This window comes from Macrotis lagotis, chromosome 5 (genome assembly GCF_037893015.1).
Source record: "Macrotis lagotis isolate mMagLag1 chromosome 5, bilby.v1.9.chrom.fasta, whole genome shotgun sequence".
NCBI lineage: Eukaryota > Metazoa > Chordata > Mammalia > Peramelemorphia > Peramelidae > Macrotis > Macrotis lagotis.
In genome coordinates this window covers 140,555,781-140,568,856 of record NC_133662.1, presented here as the reverse complement: position 1 = coordinate 140,568,856, position 13,076 = coordinate 140,555,781, and the positions used below count along the sequence as shown (strand labels likewise).

General features: G+C 34.9%; 1 protein-coding gene across 4 annotated transcripts in view; it reads right to left on the bottom strand.

The window, feature by feature from the left end:
- The window catches only part of ENPP3 (ectonucleotide pyrophosphatase/phosphodiesterase 3), a 111,886-nt gene that overhangs the window by 24,458 nt on the left and 74,352 nt on the right, over positions 1 to 13,076 (bottom strand). For all 4 annotated transcript variants that reach the window (XM_074187599.1, XM_074187601.1, XM_074187598.1 and 1 more), the window contains exons 20-21: positions 11,866 to 11,914; positions 5,420 to 5,574 (exon numbers count right to left, since the gene is read on the bottom strand). In XM_074187599.1, the coding sequence (XP_074043700.1) occupies positions 5,420 to 5,574; positions 11,866 to 11,914 (204 nt within the window). The remainder of the gene's footprint in view (positions 1 to 5,419; positions 5,575 to 11,865; positions 11,915 to 13,076) is intronic.

Here is a 13,076-nt window from a genome sequence, read left to right as displayed (position 1 = left end):
TTACTATTTTCAATTTTTAAAGAATGTTTCTTATTAATTATGTCATTTTTTTCTCTCTAATTTTTTCCTCTTCTGTTTGGATATAATTCTTCTTTTACAACATAAATAATAAGGATCTATGTTTAGCATGATCATAGATATAGAGACTATATTACTACATTGCTTTCTGTTAGGGGGAAGGTGAAGAGAGGGAGAAAAATATCTATATAAAAAAAAGATTGGTGAAAACTACCATTTCATGTGGTTGGAAAAATAAATAAATAAATGGAAAAAGAAAAAAGACCAAGAAAAAGTTGGACCTCCTTACCTAGTCTCAGAGCAAATAAAGCAATTGACCTTGAGTTAAGAAGGTCTGAATTCAAATCCTGACTCAAATATTCACTACCTCTGTGACACTGGGTAAGACATTTAACCTCTATCTACTTATTTTCCTTCACTGTCAAAGGAGGAATAATATTAGCAACTGCCCCCACAGGATTGTTGTGATAATGAAATAAGATATTTGTAAAATTCTTAACACAGTGCCTAATACATAGTGGGGACTCGATAAACATTTTTATCTTCCTTCCTTTGAAGTACATATAATAGAGGGTTTCCTGGGAGTGAGCAGACTTTTAAAACATCACTTCTCAATTTTGATTGAGTGCTGTTGTATTATTTTTATCCTTTTATATCTCTTGGGACTTCCCTATAGCTTTAGGAAGGATGAGGAAGGATAAAGGATGAGATGAGAAGGATAGAGAAGGATAAAGGGAAGGAGACTGATGAAATTCTCAGTATGATGCAGAGGCTCTGATACTATTATAGTATTTTAGTTCTTGAAGCCTTACTATTTGAATAACTAAGAATTGCCAGGGTAATTAGTATAGTGGTACTAAACATGATGCATTTTTTCCTTTTAGTCTCATTGGGCTGGGGAAGGGAGGATAGGAAAATACTGTAAACAAGCACAGAACAAGAAGCCCTTTAATTCCAATGACTTTCAGGGAAGTTAAGAAATAGCCTTATCGGAGCCTGAAATATAAAGGGCGAAACATTTTTTTTTTCCTGGTATTATAACTCAGACTTACTTGATCATGAGACTATGTACTAGATAACTAAGATTCCTTTCAACTTTAGGATTTCTCTTAAAGAAAAATTCTTTCTTTGGTTGCATAATTATCTATTTCATTCCCCCCTCTTCAAAAATTTTCCATATCATAAAATTAAGCAAAACAATGTTTCATAAACAAAGACTGACAGATTGCTTTCCGTAGGGGGTGGGGGAGGGACAGAAGTAAGATTGGAGGGAAAATTGTAAAACTCAAATAATATCTTTAATAAAAAAAATAAAAAAAATGTTTCATAGTCTCCATAATTTATTACAATTCTATTATTTTTTAAAAACTCACATGAAGCAAACAAGAAAGCAAGGATCAGGTCAGGAATTTTGTCTATTTCAGATTGTCCAAAAATCACCCTAAAACCCTTTAAAAAGAATCCTTAAATCACTAAGGTGTAGGAAAGGTAAAGTTGTTTAAAAATAGGAATAACCTTGAAGAAACTTTACTTTTGTTTCTAAAAAGTTCTCTCAATTAAATCTCCTAGCCAATTTATCCTAACAATATTTTTAAATATCGTTTTTCCTTTCCTTCACCCACAAGCTGCACATGTATTTCTCCTTTTCTTACTAAGAAATAAAATTAATATATTATCCTAAATCAATTCCAAGAGACCCAGAGGTAGTACTGTAGATCATTATGTCAAATTCCTCTAGTTGTTTTCAAACAACTAAATCAGAAGTCACTGAAGCCACAAAAAGAAGCTCAAGAGTCCAAATCGATTCAGCACATGTTCAGAATTGTTCATTTTCAAGCATTGAAGCTGATTTACAACATTTTTTGTGCTAAGTTCAAAACATCCTTGTATGTAATTTTCTTGAACCACAACATACTAACAGAGTAATTTCTGAATTGGAAAACACAAAATTGCTCGAATTCCATCCTGTCACATGGACACATGGAGAGAAGGGTTTTTGTGGCATGAGGAAAAGGATGGGAACTCTGGTGAGAAATGGAAGTTAGTAATACTAAATAGTTGTTTCTGCCAATGAATTGTCCCATTAACCTGGAAAGATCACATAATGTCTCTGAATCTTGAATTCCCACCATGGATGGCCAATGCTTCGTAGACCCATAGTCTAGACTACAGTCTTAAACATTCAGCTTACTGGAATGAAAGAACAGACATGTTGTAAACATGTAAAGTATACTTTAGGGGACAGCTAGGTGGTGAGGTAGATAGAGCATCAACCCTGGAGTCAGGAAGACAAGAGTTCAAATCCAACTTCAGGCACTTAATAATTACCTAGCTTTGTAACCTTGGGCAAGTCACTTAATCCCACTGTGTTGTAAAGAAAAAAATAATAAAGTACACTGTATTTTGGTTAATCCATATGTTCTATGTACCTTCAAAAATATGGGTCCTTCAAAAACATAAGTTTCAACCTTTCTAAAAAGTAAAACCTTTTAAGGCATGTTAAAAGTGGAAAGGGAAGAGGGAGAAGGAAGAGAGCACTAATAATTATTTTAAGAAGCTGCAAAACAAATGTGGCATATTAAAGAAGGCACAAACATTTATATTTGTTTTTAATATTTATATTATAAAAATAACCATAAGGTTCATTGTAGGCAGTTAATAGATTTGCAAACTAGTATTTAAAAGTCATGTCATTCAAGTTACAGTGAGTAAAATATTTATCTGCATAGAGTAGTTCTATGCTGCCAATGACCATGGCCAAACAGTTGTCAGTAACGGAATTTGGCTTCCAGTTCAGGGCTTTAATTAGTGGTAGGAAATTTACTTCCCTCTAAATTCCTGGAATGGAATAGGGAGAATAGATATCTCAACCAATTCCTTCCTCTCCATAAAAAGAAGTAGAACTTTTGCAGTGTACTCTTAGGAAGAACAGAACTAGCCACAGGTTCATCATCTGAAAGTCTCTGGATCCTGAAATTAAGGCCTTTGGGAAGGCAGGGATTGGAGAGGGGAAGTTTTTGCTAAAGGAGCTCCCCAGATATTTACATTTTCAGTCTAACATGTAACTTTTTTCTTATATGTCCTTAAAATACTTAATTTGGATAAATATGTATACTTTTTCATCAACTGTTGTCATACGCACACCTGCTTCATAGTTCTAAAATTTCATATAAATGAAGGGTTAAGTACTTCATTGCTTGTACTAATGTAGCTTAATTCAAGGGTCTTTTCCCTTTTATTTTTCAAACAATATATTTTAATTTTAATTTTTCTTTAAAATCATATATTTCAAAAAAACTAAAACCTAAAACAAAACAAAACAAAAAAACTACTCCTTAAAAAAAAACTAAAACCTAAAAAACAAAACAAAACAAAAAACTACACCTTAAAAAAAACCAAAATAAAATCATATATTTCCAATTTTGAAAACTTGGTGTAAATCAGATATTGTGTCAGTCAGAATAAATTCTAATCCCATCTCTCTAAATGACTACCTTTGGGCCTGTGCTAATCACTTACCTGCCTAGGTAAAATGAAGGTTATTGAATAAGATGGTCTCAAACATTCTTTCCTTCTCTAACAATGTATTTCTTAAAAATAGTTAATATAATGACTGCTAGTAAATGTGCCAAGATACATACTAAATGTTACTCAATTGCCAAACGATCTTTCAATCTGTCATATTATTTTTTTTATTGGTTTTTGGAAGGCTGTGAGGTTGGGGTTAAGTGACTTGCCCACAGTCACTCAGCTAGGTTAAGTGTCTGAGGTCGGATTTGAACTCAGGTTCTCTTGACTACAGTGCTAGTACTCTATCCACTGCATCACCTTGCCTCCCCTTTGTCATATTAATTTTTAACAAGAACGTATCAACCAGTTCTAGATCCCTGGATGTGTGAATAAATATCAGGAAAACTAGATTATGATGGAGATTCACACAATTTTAGGGATTAAATTAATCTGGATTTGCCAGTAGAGTTTTCTGCTCCCTGGGAAGATCTGTTTTTAGGCATTTCAGACACTTGCTCTGCCTTTCTCACCAGGTTGTTTTAAGTATCAAGAAGGAGAAGTAAATTAATTGACTATTATTGTAACAGTTCAGATGAGAGATATTAAGGACATAAGCCAGGGTGGTAGCTATATGCATAGTGAAAAGGGTAAATATGAAAGAAATGTGGTGAACATAGAAATGGCAAGATCGACCAATTAATTGAATATGATGGGTAACTGAGATTGAGTAATTAAAGTATACTTAAGTATCAAGTGAGGGAGATTAACTGATTATTACCATTGTAGTGTATAAGATTATGGTATTAAAATTATTTAAAGCATAAACCTCTTCTTCTTCAGTATAAATGCATTCTAAAACACTACATCTCTTTGTCTTTAACTATTCTCTATCTCTCAGCTATCTAAATGTCAAATGTAATGTATCATTTGCATTGACTTAAAGCTAGTGAAGAGTTTTTGATTCAGAATCAGGAAAATGTGGGTTCAAATCCTACCTTTGATCAATTTAAAATTGGTCTCTCTGCTTTTCACACATATGATGCTACAATATAGGCAAGCTAGTTGGCATAGTGGATAGAGTTGAACTTAAGAAAATCTGAATTCAAATCCAGCCTCAAATACTTACTAGCTATGTGACCTTGAGCAAGTTACTTAAACCTCTGTCCACCTCAGTTTCCTCAACTGTAAAATGGGGATAATAATATTATCTCCTCAGGCTTGAGAACTGAGGATAAAATGAAACAATATTTGTAAAGTTAACCCCTAAATCATCATCATCTCCCATCTTCATACCTTTCCACTGGCCTTCCCTGATGACTGGAAGACTTTTTTCCTTACCTTTGCCTTATGAAATACCTTCTTTTCTTTCAAGACATGACTTGATTAATATCTTCTATACAAACTTTTTCTGATCTCTCCAAGAAGGCCTTAACTGTTTTGTATTTATTTCTATTTATTCAAGATATGAAAATTATTCTGTATATATTTATATGTGTATTTCTGGGATTCCCATTAAAATGTAAACTCATTGTGAGTCAGGATAATCACTGTTTATATTTATTTTCCCAAATCATACAGTGTGTACATAATAGACACCTAATTTATGTTCATTGATTAGTTGATTGATTCATACCAGCTATGTAACCATAGGCAAGTCTGTTTCTTGAACCATGAAAACATCAATAATTCTAATACTAATAATATTTATGCCTAATAATACCTTTGATATTGATACCCATGTCTACTTCAAAAGGGATGAGAGGATTAAATGAGATAGAAGATAAAGTGCTTTGCAAAACATTAAAGTATTATATGCACATAAACTATATTATCATAAATCTATTCAACTCAACTTCTTCAGGAAAAACAATTAACATCTATCAGAACTTACAGGTTTAGAGATTGTGTATGAGGTCCACAGTGGCATATGGATTTCTTGACTAAATCCACTCAGGTAGTCATTCTGGGAAAGGAGACAGTAACTTTTGCTTCTTTGTGTAATCCTGGGCCTCCCATAGGGTAAATTTTCTTTGAGCGTTTCTATTTCTAAAGCATGAAAACAATTCCTGGTTTTATATGTGTTCAGACATTGTTAGAAGAAAAGTACATTCATGAAAAGAAAATCCCAGAATAGAAAATGAAAACAATGTACCCTGGTTCTTGTGGATTTGTTAACCAAATGTTATGAAGAGACTATATGATGATTCAAATTAGTCCAGAAGATAATCAAATATGGAAATACTTTAACATAATTGTAATGTATAATCTATATTAGATTCCTTGCTGTCTTGAGAAGAGTGGGAGGGAGAAAAATATTTAACTCAAAATCTTACAAAAATGAATGTTGAAAACTTTTTACATATAATTGGAAAAAGATAAAATACAAAAACCTTTGTAAACTTTATTTCAATTAAAAAAAGAAAATACTAGAGAGTATGGGGGGGAAGATAACAGTCAACAAGTATATGATACATAAACATGCACTTGGTTCTGTATGTGAAATCATATTTAAAGTTCTCTATAGGATCAAGAATTAAAATAATTCTCTCAGATTAGATTGGCTTCTTCAGTTAACTCATTCTAACCAGCAAGCTAGTCAACAGGTTATTTCGGTACTTACTATGTCTACAAACACCATGATTATTAGATTGACTTTCCTCTACAGTTTTCAGGACAGTTAGATGACATAGTGACTAGAGCATAACCATGGTATCAAAAGGACCTGCATTCAAATCCAGTCTCAGACACTTATTATCTATGTGACCCTGGGCAGATCAATCACCCCTGATTGCCTCCAAAAAAAGATTTTAATATTTGCAGTGGAAACCTCAGTGTTATGAATCATTTTACTGTATTTGCAAAAATAGAAACTGGACTAGGAAGTTGGAAGAACTGTGTTCTAATCCTAATTCTTGCCTCATATTTGCAAGGAGATCCCTTAGCTTCTCTGAGCCTCAGTTTCCTCCTCCATAATGAATCTCAATACCAATGCAATTAAGATAATACATTTGGTATTTTAGACTTTAAAACATTTAAATGACTGGTAGATAGGGAAATAATTGAGGATAGTGTGCTAGAGAATGATATATGTTTATATTTAAAAAAGAGATTTATGTTTTAAAGCACTTCAAAACTGTAATGTTGTTCAATTATTTGATTTATTACCATAGATAGGATCCAGTGAGACTATTGGTCCAAAATGAACACAGGTCCCTTTCAGCTCTCAAATTTTATGATTTGATATTACTTTCTAATATATATAAATGATATAATAAAATGTGCAACTATCTTGAAGGAATTCTAAACAGTAACTTAGAATAAATTTTCTTCAGATTACATTGCAGAAGTTCATATGACTAAAGAGATAAGAGAATAAGGTAGAGTAGGGAAAGAATTTCTGAGAGATGATGGAAGTTCAGACAGAATCTGAGAGATCAATTTAGATAATAAAATGAGGAGATGTAATGAAAAGATCTGAAATACAGCAATATGATGAAATGGCCCTGGGTTGAAATCCTATCTCTGACATTTACTACCTCTATGACCTTGGATAACCACTTAATCTGAGTTTCAGTTTCTTAATCTGTAAAATTAGGATGTTTGACCTAATGATCTCTATGGTCTCTAGACCTATGATCCCATAGAATCTAAGATCCTTTCCATCTATTATCCAAAAGATATTTGATATAGTTTGTTATAATTGTATCTAGTATAATATTGTGGGGAATAGAATTGGCATCTAAATAAACATCATGTAGTTATTTTCTTTTTCTTTTGCTTACACATATTTATTTTTATTTTTGTACAAATGATTTTTATACATTACTAAAATATTCGTGTTTAAGAGTAAACATAATACCCCTCCCCCCAAAATAGACCCTCATGAGCAATAAACAGAAACAAATTAAAATTAAAAAATAATAATAATAGGGCAGCTAGGTGGTGCAGTGGACAGAGCACCAACCCTGGAGTCAGGAGTACCTGAGCCCAAATCCAACCCAGACACCCAACAGTCACCCAGCTGTGTGACCCTGGGCAAGTCACCCCAAACTCATTGCCCAGCAAAAACAAAATAAGTAAATAAGTAAATAAATAATAAATTAATATATAAATAATAAATAAATAATTAAAAGTTAATGATAATAATAATAATAATAATAGAAGCTTGGTGGGACAGAGTTCCAGCCCTGGATCCAGGAGCACCCGGGCTCAAATCCAGCCTCAGGCACCCAACAATCACCCAACTATGTGGCCCTGGGCAAGTCATTCAACTCCATTTACCTTTCAACCCCCCCAAACTAATAATAATAATAATAATAATAATAATGATAATAATAATGATAATGATAATAATGATAAATAATGTGCTTCAGTCTGTGTTCCAACACCACCAGCTCTGTCACAGGTAGATCACATTTTTATGATAAATCCATCACAAAAGTTACTTCCATATTTTTCCACTGTTGCCATTACTGATCACAACTCCCTCCATTTGTACTTCCCCATTACCATATACTATATTTTCTCTCTCCTTTCACTCTGTGCCTCTTCTTAAATGTGCTGTAGGGTAGCTGAGTGGCACAGCAGACTGATCACCGGCCCTGGGGCCAAGGCCCCAAGTCCACATGCCATCCCTGAGGACCCAGCAACCACCCAGCCCTGTGGTCCCAGACAGGCCACCCAATCCCAGCCCCTTGCAAGAAGTGAAAAAGAAAATGTGTTATATCTGACCACTCTCCCCCCATGGACCATCCTCTCCTCCATCATTCACATCCCCCCTTCCCCCTGTCTCCCTTTTCTCCTTCTTACTCTAGATGTCTATACCCCATTGAGCATATATGCTGCTTCCTCTCTGAGCCACCTCTGATGAGAGCGAAGGTTCCCTCATTCCCCCCTCGCCTTCCCCTCTTCCATATCATTGCAATAGCTCATTGTAATAAAAAAATCTTATTATATGAAATATCTTAGCCTATTCCACCTCTCCCTTCTCTTACTCCCATTACATTTCCCTTTTAGCCATTGACTCCATTTTTACAATATATTATATCTTCAAATTCAGCTTTCTCCTGTGCTTCATCTATAAAAGCTCCTTCTACCAGCTCTATTAAATGAGAAGTTCCTTATGAGTATTATCAGTATCATTTTTCTATGCAGGAATACATGTAGTTCATCATCATTAAGTCCCTCATATTTTACCCTTCTCCACTCTCTATGCTTCACCTGAGTTCTGTATTTGAAGATAAAACTTTCTGTTCAGCTCAGGCCATTTTAACAGGAACATCTGAAATTCCCCCGGTTCATTGAAAGTCCATTTTTTTTCCCTGGAAGAGGATGTTTAGTTTCACTGTGTAGTTGATTCTCAGTTGCATTCTGAGCTCTTTTGCCTTCCAGAATATTATATTCCAAGCCCTATGAGCCTTTAATGTAGTTGCTTTTAAGTCCTGTGTGATCCTGACTGCAGCTCCACAATATTTGAATTGTGTCCTTCTGGCTACTTGTGATATTTTCTCTTTGACTTGGGAGTTCTGGAACTTGGCTATAATATTCCTGGAGGTTGTTTTTTTGGGGGGGGATCTCTTTCCAGGGGAGATCAGTGGATTCTCTCGATTTCTATTTTGCCCTCTGCTTCTAGGATATCTGGGCAATTTTCCTGTAGGAATTCTTTAAAAATGAGGTCAAGGCTCTTTTCCTGATCATGACTTTCAGGTATCCCAATAATTTTTAAATTATATTTCCTGAATCTTTTTTCCAGATCAGTTGTTTTTTTTTAATGTTTCACATTTTCTTCTAATTTTTCATTCTTTTGGTTTTAAAGTATTATGTCTTGACTTCTCGTAAAGTCAGCAGCTTCCTTTAGTTCCATTCTACTTCTGAAGGATTTGTTTTCCTCAGAGAGCTTTCTTATTTCTTTTTTCTATCTGGCCAATTCTGCTTTTTTAAAGCATTCTTCTCCTCAGTAACTTTTTGAACTGTTTTATCCATTTTACCTATGCTGACTTTTAACATGTTATTTTCTTCAGCATTTTTTTGGATCTCCTTGACTAAGCTGCTGACTTCTTTTTCATGTTTTTCCTGCATGTCTCTCATTTCTTTTCCCAATTTTTCTTCTAGCTCCCTCACTTGATTTTCAAAATCTTCTTGAGCTCTGTCATAGCCTGAGCCCAATTTCTGTTTTTCTTGCAGTCTTTAGACGCTGGAGCTTATACTTCCTCATTTTCAGACTGAGTATTTTGATCCTTCTTGGGATCATAGACAATGTATTTCTCAATGGTGTTCCTCTTTTTTCTCTATTTACTCATTTCCCCAGCCTGAGCCTGATCTTGGGGTGCTTCCTGAGTTTTTGAGCATTATTGGGACAGACCCCTCGAGGATCTCAGTGTGTGAAGCTCTGTCCTCCCTCCTGGTCTGTGAATGACCATGAGAGCACCCCTCTGCCACCAGACTGAGGTGGGGGGGGGGCTCTGCTGTTCTATGTGGGGCATAGACTGCGATCAGGATCTGAATGTGGTCAGAGCCTCAGAGTTCTGTTCCAGGTACAGAGGACAAATCTAGGAAGTCTCTCCACTCCCCTCCCTAGGCTGAGCACTCAAGGCTCAATTGCCTGGGGGCTCCTGCTTATCAGCTCTGCCTGCTTCCTTTTCCTGGATCTTGGCTGCCTTGGCCATGCCCTGATGACTAGGCTTCACATGAAACTGCCCCTGCTGCCATGAGCACCCTGGGGCTGCCTGCATGAAGCTGAAGTTCCTTCACTCTGGCAGGTTAGCCCTCTAACCCCATGAAGCAGAGCTTTTCCACTGTTTTCCAGGTTACCTTGGGCTGGAGAACTGCCTCACTGGATCCCTCTGTGGGTTCTGTCTCTCAAAAATTTAGTTAAGAGTCCTTATTTTATAAGTTTTTAAATATTATACAGAGAGAGCACCTAAGAGAGGCTCTTCTCCTGTTGCCATCCCATGCGGTTATTTTCTAGAGATATGCTGTCAAGTAGACGGAAGAATTCAGAATTGGAAGTGATTAGATCTATTAACAACCCAAGAAGATATAAGATAAGTATAAGAAATGAAGGTTACATGAAAATCAACTTCACAGATGGCAAAGACTGTGAAGTCAAAAGGATTTCAGTATTCACTGGCAATTAATTAAATAACATCAAACAATTGTATTTTTAATAGGAAGGTACCACCTCAGTATTCAGCTATCATAATACTTTATAAATAATATTATGTTTAGTTCCAGGGCCAGCAATTTAAGAGGGATAGTGATAATTTGAAGAATATCTAGGAGTGTCCTTCAGTGTATTTCATATGAGTATGAGGTAAAGGGACTGAAATGTTTAGCCAGGAGAGGAGAAGACTAAAACAAAATAGCTGGCTTTGAAAATACAAATAAGGAATATTTATGAGGTAGAGTAATAATTATCTGTCTGTTTATAACCTACCTATCTATATCTCTCTTTCTATCTATATCTAGACAGCTCTGACACATCTTTTTAGAATCTCTTAACTTTTAATTGCTATAGTTATCTCCCAAAGGCTGTAAATTCTATAACCCTTGCAACACTTTTACCTCTTAGGTTAGAACCAGGAGCAAATGAGAGGGAGCTTGTAAAGCAGCAATGTAGGCTTAATGTCATATAACTTACATCAAAAGAGCTCTAATTTCACAGAAGTGGGTATTTCCTCCACTAAAACAGATAAAAAATAGCTTCATAAGTAGATATGCACAAAAATATTTCCCCCATTGACCTAATTTCTATTGATTAACTTTTGCACACTTAGGCTGGTCCTAGTTCCTAGGCAATATGTTTCTAGGCTCACATTCAATGCTGCCTCACCTTGGCATATGTGTGTTTGTTTTTATTTTTGTCCAGAAATGCAAGTAACTCCCAGTAAGAAAATTTGCTCCAATTCTCTTTCCTTTGCAAGTGTTATGGAATTTAGTCTTTGAGAGTTAACTGAAGCAATGAAAAGTTAGATGTGTCAGAGCTATCTGGATATAGATAGGAAAAAAGATAGCTATAGATATGATAGACAGAAGTAGATGATAGATGGATAGGTAGATAGATAAGACAGAGAGACAGGTGATAGAGATAGCTAGATGGATAGAGATAGGAAGATGTTGAGGTATAGATACAGCAGGACAGTTCCAAAATGAAACTGGGAAATGAGAGGGTAAAAAATTTTGATCACAGATATTGTTAATCAGTTCTGAAAAATTGCACGATAGTAATAACCAGGTAACTTGTTGATTACTGCTCAAATAAAATCCAACCAATAAGCATAAAAATCAATTCTATGCTGTGGTTATTAAATTACCCTTTTATATTCTCTACTGACCTACCTTCTTTTGTTGTGAGATTTAGTTTTAGATTCATCTGTATCTCAGTATTCTGTGAATAAAATAAACAACAATAAGAGATTTTTCTTGTTAAAAAGATGAGTCTATTTCTAGTCACCCTATAAATTAGTCTATTTTTAAAACAAAGCACATCAATTGCCTTTGCTTTTCCCAATGCACTCATCCTTCTTATACCTGACAATTTTGCCAGAATGCCACTTAAAAATTTGACTGCTGTGACTGTTAACTTCCAAATAACAGCCAGAATGTTTTGCCCCCACATAAAACTCCAATAGAAAGAAAGATGTATTACAAAGTGTTCATGGCTTTTTCCTTGGTTTTAAGACAACAGGAATAAAGTAAAATCTAGATATTCAATTAAATAAAATTTCTTTAGACATTCCTTGAAGATTCAAATCCAAGATAATTCATGATAAAAAATTTTACCTCTGTAATCAGGGAAAAATATGTTAAGTAATTTTCTTAAACTTTGTTAAATCATATTCTTAAACTTTAATTTTTATTTCTTTTAATAGGAAAAAATACAGATATTAACTTTTTTAAAGTTTGTCAGATATATAGGCCTATGTATGGAGATTTATCTTTTAACTGAGCCTGTTTTATCAATGCAGGGACTTCCTCTATTAAGGTAAAACACCACTTTTCCCACAATTTATGGTCTTAGAATGTTGTCTAGAGCACTGACAGATCTAAAGGATATGCCTCAGGTTACAGAACGAAAAGCTGTCAGAGTCTGAATTTGAACCCAGGTCTTCTTAACTCCAAGTCCAGTCTTTAACCACTACTACAAGTTTCCTGCCCTGTCACAAAATTCATATGATACCCAGGAAAACTTGCAAAAAACAAAACTATAAAAGCAAGGAAAAATAGAATTTTAGTTTAAAATGGGGGGGGGGGGCTAGGTGGTGTAGTGGATAAAGCACCAGCCCTGGAGTCAGGAGTACCTGGGTTCAAATCCGGTCTCAGACACTTAATAATTACCTAGCTGTGTGGCCTTGGGCAAGCCACTTAACCCCGTTTGCCTTACAAAAACTTAAATAAAATAAAATAAAATAAAATAGAGGGTGGGGGAGGTATTTTGTTGTGGGATAGTTTACTAAAAGAGAGGTTTGCCAAGTCTTAAAAAAATCCATCCATTGAACATAATGTGGAATAGATTGCCTAATGTAGGATTACAGACCTTTTCCCTTATT